At 34.4% G+C, this 25,373-nt stretch overlaps 1 protein-coding gene across 4 annotated transcripts in view; it reads right to left on the bottom strand.

Moving 5' to 3' along the window:
* The window catches only part of LOC112321026 (cadherin-18), a 591,686-nt gene that overhangs the window by 147,173 nt on the left and 419,140 nt on the right, over window positions 1–25,373 (bottom strand). For all 4 annotated transcript variants that reach the window (XM_053914028.1, XM_053914024.2, XM_053914025.2 and 1 more), the window contains one exon: window positions 8,663–8,782. In XM_053914028.1, coding sequence (XP_053770003.1) covers window positions 8,663–8,782 — 120 coding nt within the window. The remainder of the gene's footprint in view (window positions 1–8,662; window positions 8,783–25,373) is intronic.

Genomic DNA, 25,373 nt, shown 5'->3' on the forward strand with positions numbered 1-25,373 from the left:
TATATAGTTTTATTGACCAATGTCATCCCAATAAATTCAATAAAAACAATTTATGCAGAGTTAAAATAAATTCATAAAGCATTTAAAGATGTTTTAAATTATTTATACAAACATACATAGTAATCCTCATATATGATCCTCCCATATGATGCAATAAATTTTAAGGGAACGAATAGAAGCAAAATTGTTGATGAACTTAATTATATTATGAAAACTGGAGAAAGAATGTTACAAACCTTGTTTTCAATTATATCTTAAGAAACTCTTTGAGGCATTTACTGAGTACATTTTCCTAGCTGATTGACTTCTGCTGCAAAATGCCAAGGAGAGATCGTTTTTGAAAATCAAAGCTATTGTTGGGCAAGTCCTGTGAATTAATGACAATGGTTTCACAGACAGTGTGCCCTTTGCCTCATCTCGGGACATTCAATTCCGAAGTAAAAGGCTAGTTAATTTTATTGTCTAACTTACTTCCTTTTAAATCAGCATGCACATTTCCTTTTCTATTTCCTTTTTTTGTTGTTAAATTATATAATGCAGCTATATATTTTGTATTAGGATGATACTTGTTAATAACATTTTAGAAATTGTTAGTATGCCAATACATAATAGATCATCTGTATTTTGCAGTGTGTGTTTGCCATTCAAAGTCAAAATCTATTTCTGTCACCAGATATTTGACCCCCTTTAGTCCTTACTAACTCTCAAGCATTCCCATTCCTCTCTGGTAACCAGCATGCTGCTGTCTTTGTTTATGAACTTTTTGTTTGTATGGTTTTTTTTGTTCATTTGTTGCTTTAAGTTTTGTATCTCACATATGAATGGAATTCTATGGTTCTTGACTTTTTAAATCTGACTTATTTCACTTAACATGATATTCTCAAGATCTATCTATGTTATTGCAAATGGCAGTATTTCATCTTTTCTTATGGCTGAGTAAGTAGCCCATTGTACACCCATTGCCTATATTTACCTCATCTTCTTTACCCAATCACTATCGAAGGACACTTCGGTGGTTTCCATACCTTGGCCACTGTGAATAATGCTGCAGTGAACATAGGGGTGCACATATCTTTGCGAATAAATGTTTCCAACTTTTTTGTATAGATACCCAGAAAGGGGATTACTGGGTCATATGGTAATTTTATTATTAATTTTTTGAGAAAGTTATGTACTGTTTCCTACAGTGGATATATCAGTTTACATTTCCACAAGCATTAAATTAGGTTTACTTTTTCTACACAATCTCCCTAATACTTGTTATTATTTGTCTTCTTGATAATAGCCATTCTAATAGGTTGAGGTGATATCAACAAAGCAAAGATAGTCATAACAACATGGTATTGGCAGAAAAAAGAGACACACAGGACAATGGAAAAATTGAGAGCCCCAAAATAAGCCCACATATACATGGATAAGTAATTTTTGACAAAGGAGCCAAAAACATACAATGGAGAAAAGAAAGTTTCTTCAATAAAAGGTGATGGAAAAATTGAAAAGCCACATACGAAAGAGTGAAATTAGACTGCTATTTGTCACCACACACAAAAATTGACTCCAGATTAATCAAAGACCTAAATACAAGTTTGAAACAGTAAATTAAATACAATAAAACATCTGTACTATACTTATGGACCCTAGTCTTAGGATTTTTATAAACTTGACCTTGAAGATAAGGGAGGTAAAAACAAAAATAAATAAATAGGACTACATCAAACTAAAAGGCTGTACAACAAAAGAAACCATCGACAAAAGAAAAAGTCAACCAACCAAATGGGAGAAGATATTTGCAAATAATAATACCTCTGATAAGGGGTTAACATTCAAAATAAGTAAAGAAGTCATCCAACTAAAAAAAAGAAATCCTAACAATCTAAATAGAAAAATGGACAGAGGCTCTGAAGAGATACTTCTCCCAAGAAGGTATACAAATAATCAGCAGACATCTAAAAAGATATTGAACTTCAGTAGTTATTAGGGACATGCAAATCAAAGCAACAATGAGACCATCCACATTTTCTAAATGTATATTTATCTTACTGATAATATTCACAAAAACTTTATTTGAAATGTCTGAGAATAATTTTAACTAAATAAACCTTTATAGTGGAGCTCTTACTTTTTATAAATATGTATAGTTATTGGAACCAAAATTCCTTCCACACAAAATTATTTTTTCTACTTTAGATAAAACTTCAAATTCTTGTTATGGTGCATCATGCAGTAATTTTGGAAATTTTTTACTGTCTTAAAGGAGAAAGAGAAAAATGAGAACTTTACTGAGTCCCTAGATTTCCCAAGGAAAAGAGACCAAGTGCACTGCATTGCTTTCTTCATTGGAACAAATGTCATCAATCTAAATTTATATATGAAACATGGAACAAAAAGCAAAGAGCAGGAGCATAACATTTCAGTAGTGTAATCAATGCACTGTGCTAATAAGTACCCTTCAGTAGTTGACCATGAAGTATTTCCAAGTTATTTTGGAATAAATCTTAATATTTTAAAAAATATAAATATGAATTATTTCACTATGTTACTTTAACATGACTAAATATCGCAACTTTTCATAAGAAGGCCAATTAAACACTTCCTTTATTACACTTATAATAATGCTTTGTAACAATAAGTTATAATACTATGTGTGCCTTTAGAACCAACAGGTATCGCTAGGTGCCTTGGGTTTTTCTCTGATGTCATGTGTGCTGCTCTCTGTGGACCAGATGCTATTAATGAAGGAGAGTTTGGCTGCCAATAGATTTGAAACTCAATGTCTACACTTTTAAACATCATATCGCAGAAACCAGGTAAGTGCCCAAATACACTGAGTGTTAAAAATACATCTGGTATGATCTTTGTACATAATTAATATGTAGCCTTTCTAGTCTTATTTTTCTGTACCTGAATATTAAATGTAGATTTTTTCAGCAGAAATGTTTCCACTGCTATATTTTCAATTAAGTATTTACTTTTTAAAAAAATTTTAAAATATTTTATTTATTTATTTTTAGAGAGAGGGAAAGGGAAGGGGAAAGAAGGGGAGAGAAATATCAATGTGTGGTCACCCTTCACACACCCCCTACAGGGGACCTGGCCTGCAGCCCAGGCATGTGTCCTGTCTGGGAATTGAACTGGTCACCCTTTGGTTTGCAGGCCCATGCTCAATCCACTGAGCCACACAAGCCAAGGCAAATATTTATTCTTTCATGAGTAAAATATGTAAAGATTGTATAAAAATCATTCACAAGTTTAAAATATAAGTGCATCTATATTAAAATGAGTGTCTACATAGTCATTTTTAAGTATGTAGCTAAAGATCACTATGAGGACCATTTATGCATATATATTGACACTATTATTGACTATTCCTGATTTGCATATTTCATATTAATATGTAAAGAAAACTGGTGTTCACCATTGTCAGCATTGTAAACAATTGCAAATAAACCTTAACTAGTATTTTGTAAACAGCATTGTCCTCTGTTTTCCTTGATTTCTGGTTTTTATGCAGAATTTTAGGCTACCTAAATTGACCAGCAGGAAGATTTAACATGTTTGTAAGAAATAGGCACAGCCATAATTTAACATACATGCAAATAACATGAAGTAATTTGCAAGTTGGCGATAGTGAAATGGTGAACGTAGAGAATGATCGGCTGGCCGTAAATGCCATGACCATGAACAGAGTTGCACTCTCAGTTGAAAGCTGCACACCTGCCCCTTGCGAATCCCCCATTCTGTGTCTAAGACCCTGCAAACATGCATCGTCCATTTCTGATTTCGTCTTTGACCTAAGTCAGGAAAAGTAGTTCCTTTTTGCAAATCAATAATTCAGCTTCTGCTATCATCCCTTGACAGAAATTCCATATTTTGTAAAGAGGCATAGGAACCTTGAACATAATGACTTACTTTTAATGCAGTTAGCACTATATTAACTAGACTAGAACTGAGATTTGAGTTGTGTTAATAAACAAGTATCAGCCCAGGTTTCTTTTGCTTCGGTTCTCTAACCACTTCATATGACTTTCTCACTCAGCAGCCTTCCTCAAAGTGCCCTGTTCGGGGTTAGCAGTGTTCATGAACATGAAAATGGGTCCTTCCTTTGATAACTCTGAAGTGTTTTCTTGCTGAAGTAAAAGCAATATATTCAAATAGAATTACTCTCATTAAGCCTCCATTAAGATAATTTTTACATATATCTAGGCAGAAATACTATATGTCTTTTATATTCTATTATCAGCTCCTATAGTTTATTCTTTCATTGCCTACTGTATCTTACAAATGGTAATGTTACGATATCACTTTTGATGGAAATTCCTGTTTTATTGTTATGCATTAAGCAAACAACACGAAATAGTTATATTGAAAGAGCTTATTTAAAACAATAAATTATTCACAAGATTTGTTTCATGTTGTTTGGTGTGATTTCAATGTCAAACACCACAACTTATTAAATCAGTTACGTATAGCATAGTACTCAAGAGCTATGTATTTCAGGTATATGGATGCAGTGATTCAGAGATTGTTTATAAAATAGGAAACAAAACCTCACTGACAGCTCATTGGAAAGTTATGGTGAGCACCAAAAAGTACCTTTTAATATTATAATAAAACAACACCACCCAAAGTCCTGATCTTACCCGTAAGCACTTACAACCTTATGTAGGCACAAAAGTTCTGCATTAGACTGTGTCCTCATTGAAAGTAATTGGAAACTTGTTGAAATATAGTCATGCCACATTAGAGGAGAGAATGAAAGTGTTAGTATCAAAATGTAAAATTACAAGTAACTGCTATTTCAATACTCTAATAGCAGTATTGAAATACTGCTATTTCATAGCAACTGATTCTTAAGTTTGTAGTGTGTTTGTTTCTAGTACTTTGCCATTTTATGCACAATTTCCACTAAATTCATTAGTTCTGAGAGTGTTTAATTGCATAGCAATAGGCCTTTTAAGCTTAAATTACCAAAAAGTCTTAACTTTAAGGAGAATAATAAGCATTCTGTTTTATAATCCCTATTATCACAGACAACTAAGACATCTGAGTAAAGAATTTTTATAGTAGTATGTATACCCATATTTTCCCATGATGCTTCAGCAAATATAATATTAAAACATCAACATGGAGGGATGCATTTCACATAATGAATCACTTTGCTTAAAGAAAAGATAAAAAAGTAAGAGTAAAGATAATTTTATAGAGCAGTATTTGATTAGCAGCCTATTTAAGTTTCAAATAACTATTTTTTGTTTAATGAAGTACTTAACTATCCTATAAATAAGTATAACCAAGCACATTCCATATTTGAATTTTGGGTTATTGATATATTTGCATCACTAATGCACAGACTACAGCAGAGTATAACACTAATCAAATCTTCTCCTCAGAGGCCTGCTTTATCCATCCAAAGCACATTCACACATGCACACAAACACACATAGACATTCAAATAGACATTCAGGCACACGTACACACTCAGAATTGGTATTTGTTTTTTAACAAGTGGAAATGCATGGAAAGTTTTTAAAATTTATATATGATTTCTGTACCAATATTCTTTTAAGTAACTACAACATTTGTTCATAAATAAGCATTTGGCTATGCATCAGACCGTTAATGGGCTGAAGCCATATGCGTTTGCACATGTGTGCATCTGTGTGAGATACTCAGCAAGGCAATTGGAAAATAGTCTTCTTGTTTCCTTCCTCTAGGAAGATAAATATTTAACATGAGATATATTCCTTTTACATATGAAACAACCATGATTATTGAGAAAGAGAACAAAATGAGCAAGGCATATCAGTGAGTTGTGTTAAGATTTTCTATCACTAAAATGGCAATCATAGTACAATATATAAACATAGCACATCAAAGTTAAACACTTTAAATTTATAAAACATTATAGGTTAAATGTCTTTTAATCAAATAGATATGTTAAACTAATTTCAAATCATCCTACCAAGGCAACACTGTTCACACATATGTATGTATATTTTGTCCCAGAAATTTCATTATCAGGTTAACAAATATTTTTATTCTCAATATTTATTAATATCTGGGTACCAACACAACTTGCATATCTCATATTCATTTTTGCTAACATTGTACTATTTATTTATTCCAATTTCTACTTCTTACTTTTAAAATTATATATTATAATTTGTTCTATAGTTATAATAAATATAATACGTGAATATACCAGGTCTGTCGGAAAAATTCCAGCCACTATTAATATAGTAAGAAAGGTTTACACCAATGCGCATGTGTGAACAATTCTGACTTCACTGTACGACTCAGTGGGGGTGGTAGATGCTGCTGAGTGAGCATGCGTATTGTGTGGCCATCACAGTCAACATGACTGAGCGCGTAGAGCAATGAATCTGCATCAAACTTTGCATTAAGCATGAACATTCCTTTGTGGAAACTATTCAGGTGATTCAAAGGGCCACAACTATGGGCAACTGGTGACTGGCAGCTTCATCAAGACAATATGCCTGCTCATGCATCACCTCTTATGCAGAGTTTTTTGGCAAAACATCATCAAATCATTCAGGGGACTCACCCCCCATATGCCCCAGATTTGGTGCCACAACTTCTGGATTTTCCCAAAACTAAAATCCCCTTTGAAAGGAAAGTTATTTCAGACTATGGATGAAATTTGGGAAAATATGACAGGACAACTAATGACAATTGGGAGAACTGTGTGAGGTCCCAAGGTGCCTACCTTAAAGGGGACTGAGGTGTCATCGTTCTATGTACAATGTTTCTTGTATCTTGTATCTTCTTCAATAAATGTCTCTTTCATATTACATGGCTGGATGCCTTCTAGATAGACCTCATATATGTACATGTTTATATTCTTTATTTACATATCTATATCCATGTATATTCTTCATTCTTTTATTCATAAATCATGAGAATTAAGGGGTTAAGTCATGTGCCTGAAATCCATCCTTACCCAGTGTTCTTATGTGCTAGATCATGAGAAGTAAAGAAAGCGGTCAAGTAACCTGGTCAAATCTTCTTGTAAACATGATAATGACAATACTCCCGGCACTCTAAAGTATTCGCCATTGGAAGTGTGCATGTCTATGACACCTTTTCAGTTGGATGTACCATGTTGTCTAACATAATGGTGAACAAACCTGGCATCTATAGACATGTGGAGCAGGGTTCCCAGAAAAATGCCATGCATGCCATGTGTATGAAGATCTGTGGAGATTTGTACAACCAAACGTGGCTCTCTGTGCTAGTTACATGGCAGTGCCCTTTGCTCAAAAACCACACTCATTAACCTTTCTCAGGGTGCATCATGGATTTCTCTCTATGCTTCATCTATATCTCACAATCATGCATATCCTTGAAATTATTAAGTAAACTTGAGATGTGTTTTGTACTAAACATTTGGCTACATTTAAAATGGGTTTTATATTTAGCCAAGATTTTATTAAAACTTTGTTAATGGGGCCAGAGCTTTTAGTGGTTTTTAGGTTGTGCTGCTGTGACATAACCCTGTACTGAGTATCGTTCATGCTCACTTTGGCATCCCATCATATGGTATGATAGTATATGATTATTTTGGCCAGAAAAATAGAGAGGAAAGAAAACAAAATTCATATTTTCCTGAGAAAATATTGATCTGTCTTTGGCTTTATTCTCACTTAATCTCTCATAATGAATGCAATATTTGAGAGCTAAAAACTTGTCTCATTATGAAAAAAGTCATTTGAAGACATAATTCTTCAAGGTAATATATAACCTTGTCATACATGTATAAGGTAATATAAAACCTTGTATGACAAGGTTATATATTGTCATAATGAGACAAAATTGTCATATATTATCAAAAAATGGTCATATATTATCAAAAATTGCCATATATTGTCATAATGAGACAAAAGTTGTCTCAATGAAAAAGTCATTTGAAGACAATTCTTCAAGGTAACATATAACTTGTATGGCCAATTCAAATAAGATATAAAATAATATAAATAATTCATTTACCATATTTTGAAAGAATTAAACTAATGTGTAAACAAAATAAATAATACACTGGAAAATCTCACTTTATGTAATACTCCATGTTTGTTTTAAGCAGAGAGTATTTCATTATCTGATATATGTAAACATAGTAGATAAGCAAAATATTAAGGAAAGCAGTTAATTTATCTTCAGTTATTCCATCACATTGTTTTTAAAAAGTGAGGACATTTTCAAATGTGCTAAAATAACAATGTCTGATATAGAAGAGTAAAAGAAACACAGTTGACCCTTAAAGAATAGGGGAATTAGGGGTGCTGACCCTCCACACAGTCGAGAATCTATGATAAACTTTGACTCCCCCAAAACTTAACTACTAATAGCTTACTGTTGACCATAAGCCTTACCAATTACATCAACAATGAACAAATATTTTGTATATTACATGTATTACATATTGTATTCCTGCAATAAATTATGCTAGAGACAGGAAAATGTTACCAAGACAATCATAAGAAATTTAAATACATTTATAATACTACATGTAAGTATTCAAAAGAATTTTCCTATAAGAGAACCAGCATAATTCCAACCCATGTCATTCAATGTCCAACTATAAAAACATTCCTTTCTTTTGCGCACATGCACCTGAACATAAATTATGCGTAAATTAACTAACCTGTTTTAGGATCTACGGAGAAGTAGGGCTGTCCTTGGAGAATGCTGTAAACCACCCGGGCACTGTTCCCGTAGGTAGGGTCATCTGCATCAGTAGCTGTCACCTGTAGAACAGAGGTACCTGTGCATTCAGGAAAACAAGTTTTAGTGTGTTATGGCATTTAGCACATGAGTACTTTGTACACAGAAAAGAGTTATGCTGAAATATCTATGGAGAGCTATAATGGATATGTTCCAGTGAATTTTATTCTTAGATTTATCTAAGAATGTCAAACATATTCCTTGGTTTTCTCTCCCTGCTATCAACTGTCCTAAACTCAAGTCAAAATAGAATATTTTTTTCTTAGCTCTTTTGATATGACTCTGTGCTGATAACATTATAAAAATTTCTCTTTTGACATTCATATAATCAGCTTTGGGTTTGACTGATGTTCAAAACGCAAATCAGCCTTGACTGGTGTAGCTTAGTGGATTGAGCACGAGACTATGAACCAAGGTCGCCAGTTCAATTCCTGACCAGGGCACATGTCTGGGTTCTGGGCCAGGTCCCCAGTACGGGCAGCATGAGAGGCAACCACACATTAATGTTTCTCTCCTTCTCTTTCTCCTTCCCTCCCCCTGTCTCTAAAAATAAATAAATAAATAAAATTTTAAAAAGACTCAAACTGGGCTTAACCATGTAGCAAAATCAAAGCTGTGATGAGGGTGTATATTGAATGTTGCGTGACTCTTCAGAAACCAATGGTGGAAAGGCTTGGGATTAGCTGCGAAGGTGAGTGAGTTGACATTAAATTATTAATGCCACCAAAATAGCTCATTCAAGTCTTTGCCATCATTCATGCTCCTTTTATTTCTTACGTGGATGATTAAGGAGACTCCTAACTGGTTTCCAAGGTTCAGTTAACATTCTTTTAGTCTACTCTACACAGAACCTATATCATTATCTTTCCACATGGACATCAAAATATTCTTACCACACTAAATTTCTGGTGATTGAAATGTATTTTAAAGTAATTTATAAACTTTAACATACATTTTCAGTGCTCATGTTTGTGGATCTATCATGCTAGTTGCTTTATGTTCACACCTTTGAAACATTGTGTCAATGGTTACGTACATCTATCTACTATTTCAATTGTTCCCAAGTAAAACTGATCAAAGTGTAACATGACAGCCATCTATTAAGAACTATATAACTTCAGTGTAGAATTAGTGGGTTAGAGTTCTCATTTACTCATAACATGTATTTGACGAATCACCTAGTGCGTGCTTGATATTTAATTTTCTTAACTAAAAAAATCACCTACTCATCAGGGTTATATATCCAACAAAAATATTTTCACAATCAAGTGAGTCTTTATAAAAATCTGCATTCATCTTAGTAATTGACTGCAGAAGTACTGAAAATTGTCAGTCTGTAATTTTAGTAATTACTTTAAATATGTCGGTATGGTATACCTATTATAGGTCTAATATCTGTTCAACTACGAATTTTCACTTCCATGTTGAAATTCAGACACAACTTTAACAAAGCTTGTTTTTCTGCCTACAAGGAATGCTAGAAAACTTGTAAGAGTTACTATGCCAAAGTGCACCTGTCAATTCTTATAAGCAGATGAAAAACGTATATGATGTATAATAATACACTATGATTCTGGGTTTAAATAGTATTTTTGCATTGAGATCCAAACAGAAATATAATTAGTCATTATTCATACCCAGACGGGGAGTACTGTGTTATATCTTTTAAAAATCTCTAATTATGGGAAATAAAATATAACAGCAACACCAAATCTTAGTGAGAATGCTGAGAAACTAGGTGACTCAAACACTACTGGTGGAGATGTAAGCTTAGCAGAGTCCTATAAAACAGAACATACATTTACCATACAACCCAGCAAGTTGTGCTCTTGAGCATTCATATTAAAGTAATAAAAATGTATGTTCATATAAAAGCCTGCTTATAAAATTCATGGTAATATTATTCATGGGTAATATTATTCCCCAAAGAAAATAACACAGATGGCCTTCAGTGGGAAAACAATCAAAACAAACTGTGATACATTCATATTATGACTTACTGCTTAGCAATAAAAATAAACAGATTATTCATATTTGTGAAAACTTAAATGAATCTTCAGGGAATTATACATAGTGAAAAAAGCCAATTCCAAAAGGTTATATAATATGCAATTTCATTTACTTAAAATTCTTGAAATGATGACGTTTTAGAAATGGATAACAGATTAGTAGTTGCCAGTGGTTAGGTGAGAGGAAGTGCAGGGTGGTTGGTTTGGTTGTAAAAGGGCAACATGAGGCATACTCATGATTTTGAGGTATACTCAAGATACTCTTCAGTATTTTGTTTTTGATGGTAGGTCTGTGAACATACACAGGTGAGAAATTCAATAAAACTAAAACACACACATACACACACACACACAAGTAAAACTAGAAAAATCTAAATAAGAATGGTAAATTAAATCATTTCAATAACCTGATTACAATATTATTGCCATAGGTAGTTAAGTAGATAGTAACAAGAAAGAGAGCAAAGGGAATTAGTCATTGAGTTTAATAAACTCTGGAGCATAGCCTGCTTGCTTAGTCAGGAAGCCATAGCAGTTGCAGACTCATTCACAAACTTCAGGGTCCTGAGACTGAGGAGACTTAATCCTCTGAGCACAGGAAATCTCCTAGGAGCTCTGTCTGCCCTCCAGCACCTGGTTGTTGGGGCGGGCAGGGGGCGGTGCTTGTCCATAGAGGCCTGTCAGTCTAACTAAGGAGTGGACCTATCAAAAGCCCCATTGAAAGCTAAGGAAGTTGAATCCTTCTGTCTCCCTCTCTCTTTCTCTCCCCACCCTTATTATCTCTGTCTGCTTCTCTCTTTCTCTCTCTGTCACTTGGCGACCTGCCCTCACCTCATTCATTTGTGCATTCTCTCATGCCCCAGAACACACACAACCATGTGGGTCGAGGAGCCACGTGGACCTTCAGCAGACCGTGAGTTCCAAGAGACTAAGCTTTAATATGAAACAGAAACTCTGGACATTAACCTTTGTTTTGACTTTGCTGAAAACAAAGTTGGGATTTTGCCATGGCAGGATGGAGATTGGACATTGGAAACCCAGGGGCAGATGTATACCTGAATAAAACTCGCCACACCATAATCTGCTCTGTGTGGGTCTGTGAAAGGGTTTTTGTTTTTTGTTTCAACCCCATGGTGAGCCTGATTTCTACCACCAACAACATCATTTAACAGTTTTGTAATATGTTATCACTGGAAAAAACTGGGTAAAGGATACAGGTATAAAGAATCTCTCTATATCACTTCACATGATTGCATGTAAAGCTATGATCTCAAAATTAAAAGTAAAAAAGTATTTTTTCCTCAATGTTAGTCCATTTGTAGAAAGCCTTATTTGTGTGTAGCATGAATTTTCACATTACACACTACATGTTCTGGCTTTATTACTTTATGACTTTCTAGAGCTAGTTCATGCAAACTATCACTTCCACTACTAAGTATAATTATTACTATTATAGAATATTAATGACACTTGGTCTATACCCACTAGTCATCTCTCCAACTTATTCAGAGAATACTATTAGGTGCATATTTACAAATAAAAGTTGATTTAGGAGACATTTTCACTGGTACCTTGTTGCAAAAAATCTGTAGTAATTTCCCAGGTCAGGCTATAAAAGTTGATAAAATGCTATAAAATTATACCAGTCAAATCTTTGATCTGATAGGGAAAATGTTGATAGTATATGACATATAGAGAGGACTAGGATTCAAAAAAGAGAAAACAGTATAGAAAGTTGTAAAATAATAGCCATTAAGAAACCACACTTATAAAATCCTGTGTTTTTAATCTTGTTTTGGTCTTGCAATAATGATTTAAGTCTAAACAGTTTTTACTGTCTTAAAATAGTCCCCAAGAAATCATTCCAGGGAGAAAGCTGAGAAAAACAAACACCGCAAGATCACACCTCCTTGTAGTGATGGGCTGGATGAAAGAGAGAGTTCCGCTTGGCTTGAAGTGTCTATAAAAGTCCAGCTTTGTTAAGTGAAAGCTGAGAAACACAAATAGAGTGACATGTGAAATAGAGAACAGGGGAGAGGAGAAAGAAAAGAAGGAATGGTAGCCTGGAGGTATTGACTAAGGGATGGTGTAAAGTAGAAGAGGAAAGTACCCAGCAGAAACATGTTTCAGGGGAAGAGATGAAAATATAATGGCCAAAAAGTACAACCCTTAACCTATTTCTGTGCTGTAGGTCTCACAGGTATTAGGTGGTTCTATTTCTGTGTGAAACAAGGAACAGCAAATTACCTCTCTGACTGTACTTCGGTGGCATCTGAAGGTACGGAGCTGCCACTTTGAGTAAGCTGACTGCTGGTTGAAGGCAGCGCAGGCATGTATGCAAAGCACAGGCCAACAGAAAGTCAGCCTGCCCCAGGAGAAAGCAGCCAGGAGAGATAAATGGCAGGGAGAGAAAATAAAGGACTTGCTCAACTGTTCAAGGATTTCTTACCAAAGAGAATTGATAAGGGAGTGTCAGGCCAAAATAAAATGGCATACTCTCCAATTGATTTAAAGTGCAGATGGGAAAATATAAGAACCACTTTCAGAAGTATTTTTATATTAGAAAAAAAAGCTTTCTTTTGAATTAAAAATATATAAGTAATCAAAAAGTTAACTCTTTTTCTGAAGTAAAATCTTTCTTTTTTTATTGTTATTCAATTACAGTTGTCCCAATTTTCCCCCCATTGCTCTTCCCTGCCCTGCCCAATCCCCTGCTCCCTCAGTCAATCCCCACCATTTTGTCTCTGAGGTATATGTTATGGGTTGGATTATTTCCCTTGAAAATTTATACGTTCAAGTTCTATCTCAAAGGGTGACCTTCTTTGGACATAGGGTTGTTGTTAGTGTAATTAGTTTAGATCAGGTCATTCTGGAGTAGAGTGGGCCCCTAATCCAATATGGCTGGGTGTCCTGATCAAAATGACAAATTTGAAGGCAGACAAACACATACATCCCCCACACAGTGAAGTTTATGTGAAGATGAAGGCAGAGAATAGGGTGATACTTCCACAAGCCAACGAAAGCTGAGGATGTCCAGAAAACTATAAGAAGCTAGAGAAAAGTCTTAGAACAAATCTTTCCACACTGATCTGAGAGGGAGCATGACTTACTGTCATCTTGACCTTGGACTTCTACCTTCAGGAATATTAAGATAATAAATTTCTGTTTAAGCTCCCCAGTTTGTGGTACTTTGTTACAGCAGCCCTAGTAAACTAATACAGTGTGTTAAAACTGCCCTGAGAAGAATGACATTTATTCTTAGAATTCATAGTTGTTTAACAGATTCTGAGCAAGAGTTTGAGGTTATAAGTCAAGAAAAAATGATGCACAATTTCCTATACTATTTGATACCAAATATATCATAAATAAGATAAAATCAGAATTTAATATCAAAGTACAAAAATTATTAAAGTGGGTAAAAAAATAATATTTATTTTTTAAAACATTGGGCCCAACTAGTGAACTACCCCACTGGCATTTTTAAGTAAAATAATGAGTTATGTTTATTGGCCATTTTAATGAACTTTTATTCTTGGTTAAAAGTTTAAGTGAAAAAATCATCAAAATTTACATATCTATGCCTGAGCAAAGCATCCCACGTTGGACCACTTAATTCCCTCATCCATGCTATGTGCTCTAATTGCATGCATAGTAGAAAAGAAAAAATATTGCCTTCTACTGTGCTACATTTTCAAATGAAAATATATAAAGTGATGCCAAAAAAGCAATTATTGCACTAAAATATTAAAATGAAAATCTAATTTTCTCTGAAAGCTATTGTATGGATTTGGTCAATAGATACTAAATCTATGGCCCCTTTCCTACATATCTAGTTTTCATCAATGAAAATTTCTTAAAGTGCTGTATAAACTTTTTAATTGTTTACAACTGCTTCCATTACAAACAATAACCGCAGACACATTACGTTTTAAAGTTTCATTAGTTATTTAGTATACAGTCTTTTCCTGGTAAATGTTTCCTGTGGCATACTGTTAACTGTTCCCATATATGGATCACTGTCCCTCAGCCGATGCTTTATACAAATCTGAAAAGACTTAAGTACATACATAAAGTTTTCAAGGTATTTTTTTCACAAAATAACCTTCAGTCTTGTTTCCATTGGGGACCTCCCTATGTTTTCCCATAGTTTCATGGGTTTCCTTTTGTACTGCAGCCTTAAAACAGCACACATTTTGTAAAGTTCCCTCAGCAATGAGGAGTCGAAAGAGTGGACTTCTGTGCATGTCTCTAAAGACCAATTTGAAATACTTAATAAAGTATTTTAATACAAAGCAAACGTTCTCTGAGATTGCAAATTGTATGCATGACTGGTCAGGGTTCACAGCTCTGATAAAATCTCAAGTGAATCAGCATTGAGCCAGAACTTTGAATAAAAATAAGCTGAGGATTTATGAAGACAGAGAATCTCTCTCTGAAGAAATCCCCTAAGGCCTAATTCTCAGAAGATTTTTCTAGGGACTTCGAAAAAGCAATAGTTATCAAGCTACAATTTAAATTTCATGCTACACAGAAGGATTGTAATCTCACCAAACAGAGCGATAGCACAGGATTCTAGTCATCGTGTAATTCAATAACACTTTGAGTATTCACCGAAGAGACATGTGATTTAAAAACGCCGTCTGCAACAACACTCATGAAACAACTATACAACAAAACAACGGTTACTATTTTGTGTTTTCTATACGAAGGCTATTGTAAATCTCTGTGTATTTTTAATTAGATATTTTTATAGGAATACTTAGTGTTAAATTTCACATCATTCAATTAAATTTGGTATTATATTCCTTAATGGAAAAAAAGAAGAAAGCAATATGTTTTGAGTGCCGATAATATGGGAAGCCCTCTGCTATATGTCATTTAATTCCATAATGAGATTAAACGATTGAGAAAATTAAACTTAACACCATTTTACAAATGTAAGCACTGAGGTTCCAGATGCTGCACAATTAACAATTGGAGAAGGCAGCATTCAAGCCTGGGCCTATCTGTTATGATATGTGATATTCTTTCCCATATACTCTTTTGCTCCTCTTAGACATGATTTGTCAAATCCTGTTTAACTATTACATTATCTCTTGGCTTTTTCTTATTTGCTCCTTTGGTGGTATGTCATGCGGTCCAGATGTATCTGTGTGGAGTGAGTCAAGATTATATTTCATTCCCCATCACCAAAATTCAAGCCAATATACATATCTTTGCCAAATGAAAATGTGTGGTAGGATACTTAGGGGAAGCAATCCCCAGGGACTGACAACAGCTTTATGCTCTTCCATTAGTCTTACGGATTGCTCACAATTTTCTCAACTGCAGTACACAGCAAAAAGGTTGATTAAAAAGTGACTGGACTGATCACATTCCCACCAGTCTTGTATATCTTCTAAACCAATTTTCATGTTGCTCTCAGATTAATATCACACCTTGTGCTGTACTGTTTTCAGGAACCTAGCACCTGTCATTAATATTGATTAGCCTTCCTTATCAACTGAACAACGACAGGTGCTAGAGGGAAAACGGAAAACAGAAAAAGAACCTCCCTTTCTTCTTCCCCCCTCCTTCCCTACATTTTCTCCTCTTTCTGCCTTAAGTGGGGCCCCTGCAATGATTTCATTTCCTCAATGGTTCCAACAAGCTCTCAGCTGCCCTCCCCCACTGTCACAGTATTTTTCTCTTAGCTTTAGGTGAAGGGTGCTACACCCCTTTACTGGTGGCTGCACAACCCATGATTTCGTTGTTCATGGCTCCTATCATTTTTGTAACATTTCCCACACACACCATTTCTTCTATTGATCTCACCAGATGTGAATTTGTTTCTCATGATTACATTCTGATTAACGCATAAGGTATTGATAGGTTTCTCAACAAATATCTGCCATTGCTTTTATTAGTACTGACTACATTTTACCAAATACAATGGTTAGGTTCTGTACTTGAATCTAATTTCCCTACTCAGAAAGGATTTCATTTTAAAAGTAGAAATTATGACCAAGTTCAGTACTGTTCTGAATAATTTTGTATTGTTCCAGCTGAAGTTTTATTTAACAATAACAAAAAAGTATAAATAAATCCAAAAACCAAATAAACAAACAGAAACTTCAAAGCAGAATACTAGGACTTCTTGTTTGTTTACAAAAGTTGTCAAACGTATTTCAGAAGAGTTTAATAAAAGGGTATAATATGCATTCTTAACATATGCTCTATATATTATATATGATCATTATATTTATGTAAATATATGTGGTTCTATACATACACACACACAATTAACATTCTATCTATGGTTTCAATATTAAGAAAAACTCTAATATATTTAATTTTGACCAGTTGCCAGTAACTTTGATTACTAAAATATTGTAATGGCAAAATCTTTATATATTAAAGTTACCAAAAACAATAAAATAGGACAAAACCATATCAATGCAAATTAACACCCTCTTTAGTTTTCATGCTTAATCTCACCAGATCCAATATTCCAATGTAGCAACTCTTCCTTTGTCTGACTTCTTCATTCATTATGATTTTTAATGTTCTGATTTATCACAATTGAGAAATATTTAAATACACCATAATTAAAGATGATGTATACACTACATCTAAATCATCTCCTAATATCTCACCATGCAATTTTAATTATATGAATAATTTTAGTTATGGTGGTACCACATTTAGCACTATACCCAAAATGGTTAAATCCCTATACCCTGCTTCATTAACTTTCACAGCTAATATTTTACCACTAATGTTTAATGATAGAAGATACATATTTCACCATTGATTTTAGTCAGTTACACATTTGAGGTCTCTCTAGTATATTCTGTTTTCCTCTACCCCCCAAAGTGACTTTTATGCTTTTTCTATGGTTTGATTTGAGAGACAGCATACAAAATTAGCAATGTCCAGACCATTAAAATAGAGCTCCGACCCACAGTTGGCAGCAACCAGCCCAAGAAACTGAGCCATTATCTATAATAACCAGCTCCAGAGCCATGTTACTATCTCTAAGTCAGACTTGTAAGAAGTCAAATGACTCTCAGTAGCATATATCCAGGAAGCCAAACAACAAACAGCCCCCAGTGGCTAGGACGTGATTAGTAGCTTCTAGTTTTTCTAAATATTTCCCCACTCCCAACTTCAGAACAATCATATAAAGCAAAATATGCATCCTTAACCAGTTACATAGAGTGCTCTGCTTCTAATTAACCCACCTACAGCCTCCCTATGCCAGCAACCTCTATCATGGTACACTCAAAGCCTTTGCTTTTGTCCACTATAAAGCTTCCCCACTCTTCTGCTTGCCCTTGAGTCTCTGCCAAAGTCAAAGTAATGGTGATTGATTCTCTTACTATGGCAAACTCTGAGTGAACTGGCTGCTTGTTCTCATTTGTTTGGCCTATACTTATGTCCATAGCTTAGTAAGGTGAAAACATCTTCTGGCAGAAACTTTGTGGATATTGGGAGGGCTTGCAATTAGGATGGAAATCAGGCAGCTATGACGGTCAAGGACTGACCAGTGAACATCTGGTAGATAACAGCAGTGGCCTATGATGACATTGACATACCTCTTCCTCACTGTGCCATCTCTCTCTGAGATTCACCCCATTCCTGTTGGTAAGCCTTCACTCTATACTTACTGTCCCTTCACTCTTCACCTAACTCCTAGAAAATGAAGAAAAGTATCTAAAATAGCATCTTAAAAGAAAGTCAAAATAAAATTAGAAATCCAATTCAACTAAAAGTAAGGTTGAATTTACAGCACATCTGAGTTTTTTGGATGGAATTTCAGCAGCCTTTACTCTAATGCAGTGATTTGTGAATTGGGGTCAACTGATGGTGAAAGACTTTATTCCAGTGAAGTAATTTCTATTATAAATTAATTAGGTCTATTAGGGAATCCCAAATCAAATCTACTTCCATAAAAGCAAGTGGAGAAACTTAGGAATCAGTAGTAGCATAAAATGGCATCTGGCAGATCACATCGACCATTAAACAAAAGAGAAAAATTAGATTGGCTTACGTGTTTTTCCTGAAGTTACAATAACAAATTTAATCTTAAATAAGAAAATAGAATTAATCATTACCAATGAAGCAATAATGAACTCTTACCCAATAGCAGAAAAATGATACTTAAAAAGATTAAAAGCCTATATTTCTAAAAGTCTTTCTTTTAGACAAAATTATAGGTTAAAGTGGTCAACATGTAATTATTCAGTAAGTATTTGCAGAACACTGTTTCAGGTGATGTGTTTTCAATAATAGAATAGAGTAAAAGTAAAGTAGTAGAATCTGAGCCTCCTTTTTAAAAACCCTTACAATCTGCTCTCGTACTCTTCAAAGTCTGCCCTAAGATTCTATGAGAAATATTTTGTCCCATTGCACAGGTTACTTTTTCATTGTGTTGATAGTTTCCTTTGCTGTGCAGAACATTTTAGTCTGATGTGTAGTCCCACTTGTTTATTTTTGATTTCGTTAGTTTTACTTTTGGTGTCAAATCCAAAAGTCATTGCCACCACCGATGTCAAGGAGCTTACCCCTATGTTTACTTCAAGGAGTTTTATAGTTCCAGGTCATACATACACATATATAATCCATTTTGAGTTGATTTTTGTGCATAGTATAAAATAAGCGTCCAGATTCATTGCTTTGCACGTGGCTGTGTAGTTTTCCCAACATCATTTATCATAGAGATTATTCTTCCCCCACTGTATATTCTTGGCTCCTTTGTCAACAATTAACTGACCATATATGCATGGGTCTATTTCTGGGCTCTTCATCATGTTCCATTGATCTATGTCTTTGCTTTCATGCTAGTACTGAACTGTTTTGATTAATACGACCATGTAAAACAATAGTGTGAAATCAGGAAATGGGATGCCTCCATCTTTGCTATTTTTCAACATTTCTTCAACTCGGGTTTTTTAGCAGTTCCACACAAATTATAGTATTGATTTTTGTATTTCTTTTAAAAATGCCATTGGAATTTTGATAAGAATTGCACTGAATCTGTAGATTGCTTTGGGTAGTATGGACGTTTTACCAATATTAATTCTTCCAATGCATAAGCATAAAATATCTTTCCATTTATGTGAACTTTCTTCAATTTCTTACATCAGTGTATTACAGTTTTCACTGTAAAGATATTCCACCTCTTTGGTTAAATTATTCCTAAGTGTTTTATTGTTTTTGATGGATGTGCAAATGGGATCGTTTTCTTAATTTCTTCTTCTGATAGTCTGTTGTAAAATGGATGATGTTTTGAGCCACTAAGTTGTAGCTTGATTTGTTACAAAACAATAGCTAACTTACATAGACAAAAAGTTATACGATAAAAACCAAGAAGGGAAAAGTGTGAAACTTCGGCATTTTTGTCCAATTTATGATATATAGTTGTCTCCTGTGATTCCCCGCATGCAGTCTAATTTGCCACGTACAAGTGCAGAGTCAGCCTCACATTACTGAAATGACTTCATTTTGGGAGATTATGCCCCAAGGTGAGGATTTTAAAACGGGTACTAGAATCCTGGAAGTTATCCAGGGTGAAGCTCCCAAGATGCTCAGGCTGAGCTAAATCGGTCCCCCTACAAGCAGTGCAATAAAGTTAGCGCAGCTGGTGTCTCTACTTGTTGCTGTGCGACAAAGAACACAGCTGAAAATGCAAACCAGCCTGTGGGGTTGAGAACAAAGGAAGACAGGAACAGGAGGAGGATTAGGGACATTTCAGTACGTCTCCAAAGACAAGGAACCTCACAGAATTTAAGGGTCATTAGAGTAAAACTTTATGTATATTTTTAATATCACAAACTTAGTTTCGCACTCCATTGAAATTAGAGTTTTTAAATGCTGTACACAATTTTCATTACTTCTATCATGTGTTATCATTTTAAAATGCTTTTAAATAATGTTCAATTATAGGTATATTTATAGAAGAGAACAGGTAGAGATTTATATGTTTTCTTTAAAATAATGTTTCTGTAAAAAACAAGGAAGATGTGACGTTTATTTTCAGAAAAATTGGATTGTGATCTGGTATGGTTTTCTTTGAAACAACATCTAGATATTATGCATTTTTTAAAATTTAAAGTGACTGCAATCCAACCAAATTTAAATTTGTACTAAAATTCCTGAATCCTTTTGCAAGCAAGATTATAATTGTAGAAACCCGGGTAAACTTACATACAAATAGAAGAGACAAATCGCCATTATTGTTTTAAAGAGAAGAGATTTAACCATACAACAACAACAACAAAACTTTGCCGGCTTTTTAAAAATAACGTTATATGTCATTGCAATATTGCTAGATGTCTTAGGACTTATAATGCCCTTCTCATCTGAGAATGGTAATATTACTTACAACATAATTTTACTCCTTCTATCTTCATTTCTGAAATGTGCACATGAACTTAAATGCTGACTCCAAGAGTGGGTATAATTTTATCTCCTGATTATTTTCTTTTCTGTGCCATATGACAATGAGTATCATTGACTTTTTGTTTCATATTAAGTCTCAGTTCTGAAAAATTAGACATTTAGTGAAATTATATAGTATAATTTGTAGGATGTGGTAAAGTCATCAAAGCTGGAATGATCATGTGCTGCGCATCACAGAAAAGAAGTGTTAAATGTGTACTGATACAATGTATACCTGTCTTTCCCTGGGCCTATTCAGATTACATGGGCCCTCCATAACATTATACTGCCATTCTGTTCATGTATGTTCACTTTGTTTAATTTGAGTACATTTTAGATAAGTAATAAAAATAAGCAATATGACAGACAGCAGCTTACTGTCATATTTTAAATTATTTTCTATAAAGTAATGCAATTAAAAAGATAGATTTGTTTTTTAAATGAGAGCTATAACTTTAAAGTAGTCATGCCATTATTCTTCTTCCATTCAGCACAGAGAACTTAACTTATTCAAATGTTGACATATTGTTTTCACCATAGTGTGTATTTGAATATGGCAATTGATATTTAAACATGAAAATCCCTACCTTGGCTGACAATAGTTTTGCTCATAAAATATATGGCCTGAGTGTTCTAACACAATGGAATTCTCTTGGGAAGAGACTGCAAATTTAATAAATACCATATTCTCCAATTTATGATTCTACTTTGAAATGATTTTAATCTTTTATCTTGCATGTTTCCTAGCACAGTGGATCTCAACTGAGAGCAATTTTGCGCCCCACAGAGCATTTGGCACTGTCTGAACACATCATGACACAGCAGTAGCAGGAAAGATGCTACTGGCAACCAGGGGGCTTTTAAACATCCCACAATGCACAAACCAGCCCCCACAGCAAGAAAGCATCCAGTTCAAGGTGTGAATAGTGGCAAGATTAAAAAATCCCGCCCTTGGGGATATGATTCCTTAGATAGTGGTTGAAATTACACAATGTAATTCAAAGATATAAAGAAAAACTTTTTAAAACATGCATCGAAAACCACTTCAGTTTATTTTGTATCTTTCTTTACTAAACCATCCAGACGCCTGCAGATTTTGGTTATGTATTATTACCCACTGACAAGAAATATGTATCCACATTATGCTTTTCTCCCTGGCAATATGGCACAAAGAAATGACTTGGAGGGATCCATGACCGTTACTGTTACTTAGCACTATAGCTATACACGAAATAATAATCCGATAAAAACTTGCACACCCAGGAAGTCTCTGTTCCTACCTTCTCTGGACTTTCATAGGATATCCTGCTGAGCTATAAATGGGAATTCATCATTTGTATGATGATCCTGTTCATTGTCCCTTAACACAACACATATGCACAGGCATGTACACACACATACCCTTAAGTAGACATGGAACTCACATGGAAGAGAGGAGTATTTCACATCATTGCACTGTCTATGTGAAATGCCTTTTCTTTGTTTTTCTTTTTTTCTTTCTTTTCTTTTCTTTTTTTTTTTTTTTTGTCCAACTGACAACCCCCCAAGCATTATGTTACATTTGTAGAGGACATCTTCTCTAATCTGCCAGCTAGACTCTGTCCACTCTATAGTTTCCCTACATTTTGTTTATCAAATATCATATTGACATTTTTTTTTGTTTCTCTGTCTGCAGACTGCTCAAATTTAGAGTCTTTGTTTTAATTACCATTTTGTTACTAGCTGCCATTACAGTTCTCAGCACATGACACGCTTTCAATCTTCCTCCCTCTCTCCAGAAGGACTTAGAAAGATATAAGGGGAGAAAAAAAGTTTTTTTTTTATGACTGAATTATTCAAAGCTCTATTAATGATTATATGATAAAAACTGTAATTGTATAAGGTATCACGCTGTGGGAAATCCTGCTGTCCTCTAACCACACTGTCAGCTTTCATCAGCATTAGAAACCCATACATCTTTACATTAAGGGTTAGTGGTATTTAAAATTCTTCTTTTATCACAAATCCACATTTCACTTTTTATTATTTTATAAGCAACATATATATGTATAGTTTTTAACAAAGAAGAATAATTTCACTCATAACAAATAAAGCCACAACCTATTTTAAAGGTAATCACCTTCACCTATATGTTTTTGTGTTTCTTTCACACATTTCTTGTATCACACATATTCTGCAACACACACTTACTTTCTAAAATAAACTGAAGACTATTCCAAATGCACTTCTAAAAACTTTCTCTTACTGAAATAATAGAGATCTTGATATGCCATGCATACACATATACAAATCCATTCATTTTTAGGCTTCATAGCATATCTGTACATGTTTAAAGGGGCATTTATTTGAAAACTTCTTTTATCAGTGTACTTTAAATGTGTTTCCAATTTGTGAGTATTTTGAACAGTACAACAGTGGACAGTCTTTTACATATATCTACCTTTCCACACCCATGTGAGTGTGAGTATACTTACAGAAGAGGTCTCTATAATAGAGATTGTCCAACAAATGAATTTGTTCTTTTTAAAAATGTTAATAGATATTGCCAAATTTCCTTTAAAAAACTATGAGAATCTACCCTTCTGCTCATAGTTCTGCATATTAATAATTTTGTTTTTATTAAACCTGCACACTGGTGAACACCCTATTCCCCTCTCCTTTGTGGTTTCTTAAATTATTAGTAAAATTTGAGATTGTGGAGGGGATAATTAAGGTGTTTATTTTTTTCTTTGAATTGCCTACAAATGCAATTTCTTCAATTTAATTTGATTGCAGTGTATTTTTTTTTGAAGGGCCCTTTATAGAACCTTCACGCACTGTTGGTGGAATTATAAATTGTTAAATGTATAGATTATAAATTGTTGCAGTCAGTATGGAAAAGAGTGTGGAGGTTCTTCAAAACATTAAAAATAGGACTAGCTTGTGATCCAGCAATCCCACTTCTGGGAATATATCAGAAGAATATAAATGCACTAATTTCAGAAAGACATGTGCGCCCTTATGTTAACTGCAGCCTCGTTTACAGTAGTCAAGATATGGAAAAACCCTAAGTGTTCATCAACAGATGAACGGACACAGAAGATATGATACACACACACACACACATACATATAGCAACACATTACTTAAATGGGTCAAATAGAAGACCCTCACCTTTCACATAGTAAACTGTATGGCTTCTGGAACATCCACTTTTTTGTTGTAATTATTCAAAAAATAGCTCGATCCAGATTTTAATTCTTAACGAATTAAAAAATGAAAACTCAGAAAAGTAAAGCTCTGCCTAGGTTAGAGATCTTTCCCAGTTGCACTTCTCACCAAACATGCAATCCCAGGCAACTTACTTAATTCTATGCATTGGTTTCATCCACTGTGCAACGAGGATCATTTTAACGCTGCCCTCATGGTGATGCAAGTGCAAAATGATTGCAAATGGCACACAGTGCCTGACACATGCTACATGCTCACTAAATATTCCTTGGAGCTATTTCAGTGAACATCATCACCACTGCTGTGGTGACCAACAGTCTCAGACTCTGACAAAACTACGTTGTCGTTTGTGGTGATCTATTTCAGATTCTCTGCAAAACTGAAAGTCTAAATTCAAAATGTGCAATCTCCTTTTATGCACAGATCGGGGCATGTATGGATACAATTGTCTCTAGAGTTGATGACAAGCACGATTTAAATATCTGCAAACTGTTAGTGACACCACAGGCAGAATGAACATTGCTGCCACAGCAAAATCAACTAGAATCATACTATGTAGCGAGAGGGGAAAAGAGTGATGACTTTGTGTATTATTTGCAAATCAAGGCACTTAACAGAAAATGACATCGCTGTTTCTTAGCTGATGCTGAAACCCTTCTCACTATTCCTTTGGATTCAGTAATATTAGGTACAAATCTTTGCTGAAACATAGAATTTGCTGAAACATAGAATTTGTCCAAGTACTAGTTGAGGTTCAGTGTACTTGCATATATCGGAGATCGAGTGAAAGCACCTAAGTAGAAAGAGATTTACTTTCTCAAGAAAGGCTTTGGGACAGGCAGGCCAGCACTAGAGCATTAGTTCTGCCATAGCACCCTTCTCCCAGGCCCTATTATCTTTCTGCTTCGTCTCACTTAACAAGAGGCCCTGCTCCAGTGGTTTCCATCAGCTGCTGCATTTCTGAACCACTTCTGCATTAGAGGCAGCAAA

The sequence above is a fragment of the Desmodus rotundus genome, chromosome 1, assembly GCF_022682495.2.
Source record: "Desmodus rotundus isolate HL8 chromosome 1, HLdesRot8A.1, whole genome shotgun sequence".
NCBI classification, from domain to species: Eukaryota; Metazoa; Chordata; class Mammalia; order Chiroptera; family Phyllostomidae; genus Desmodus; species Desmodus rotundus.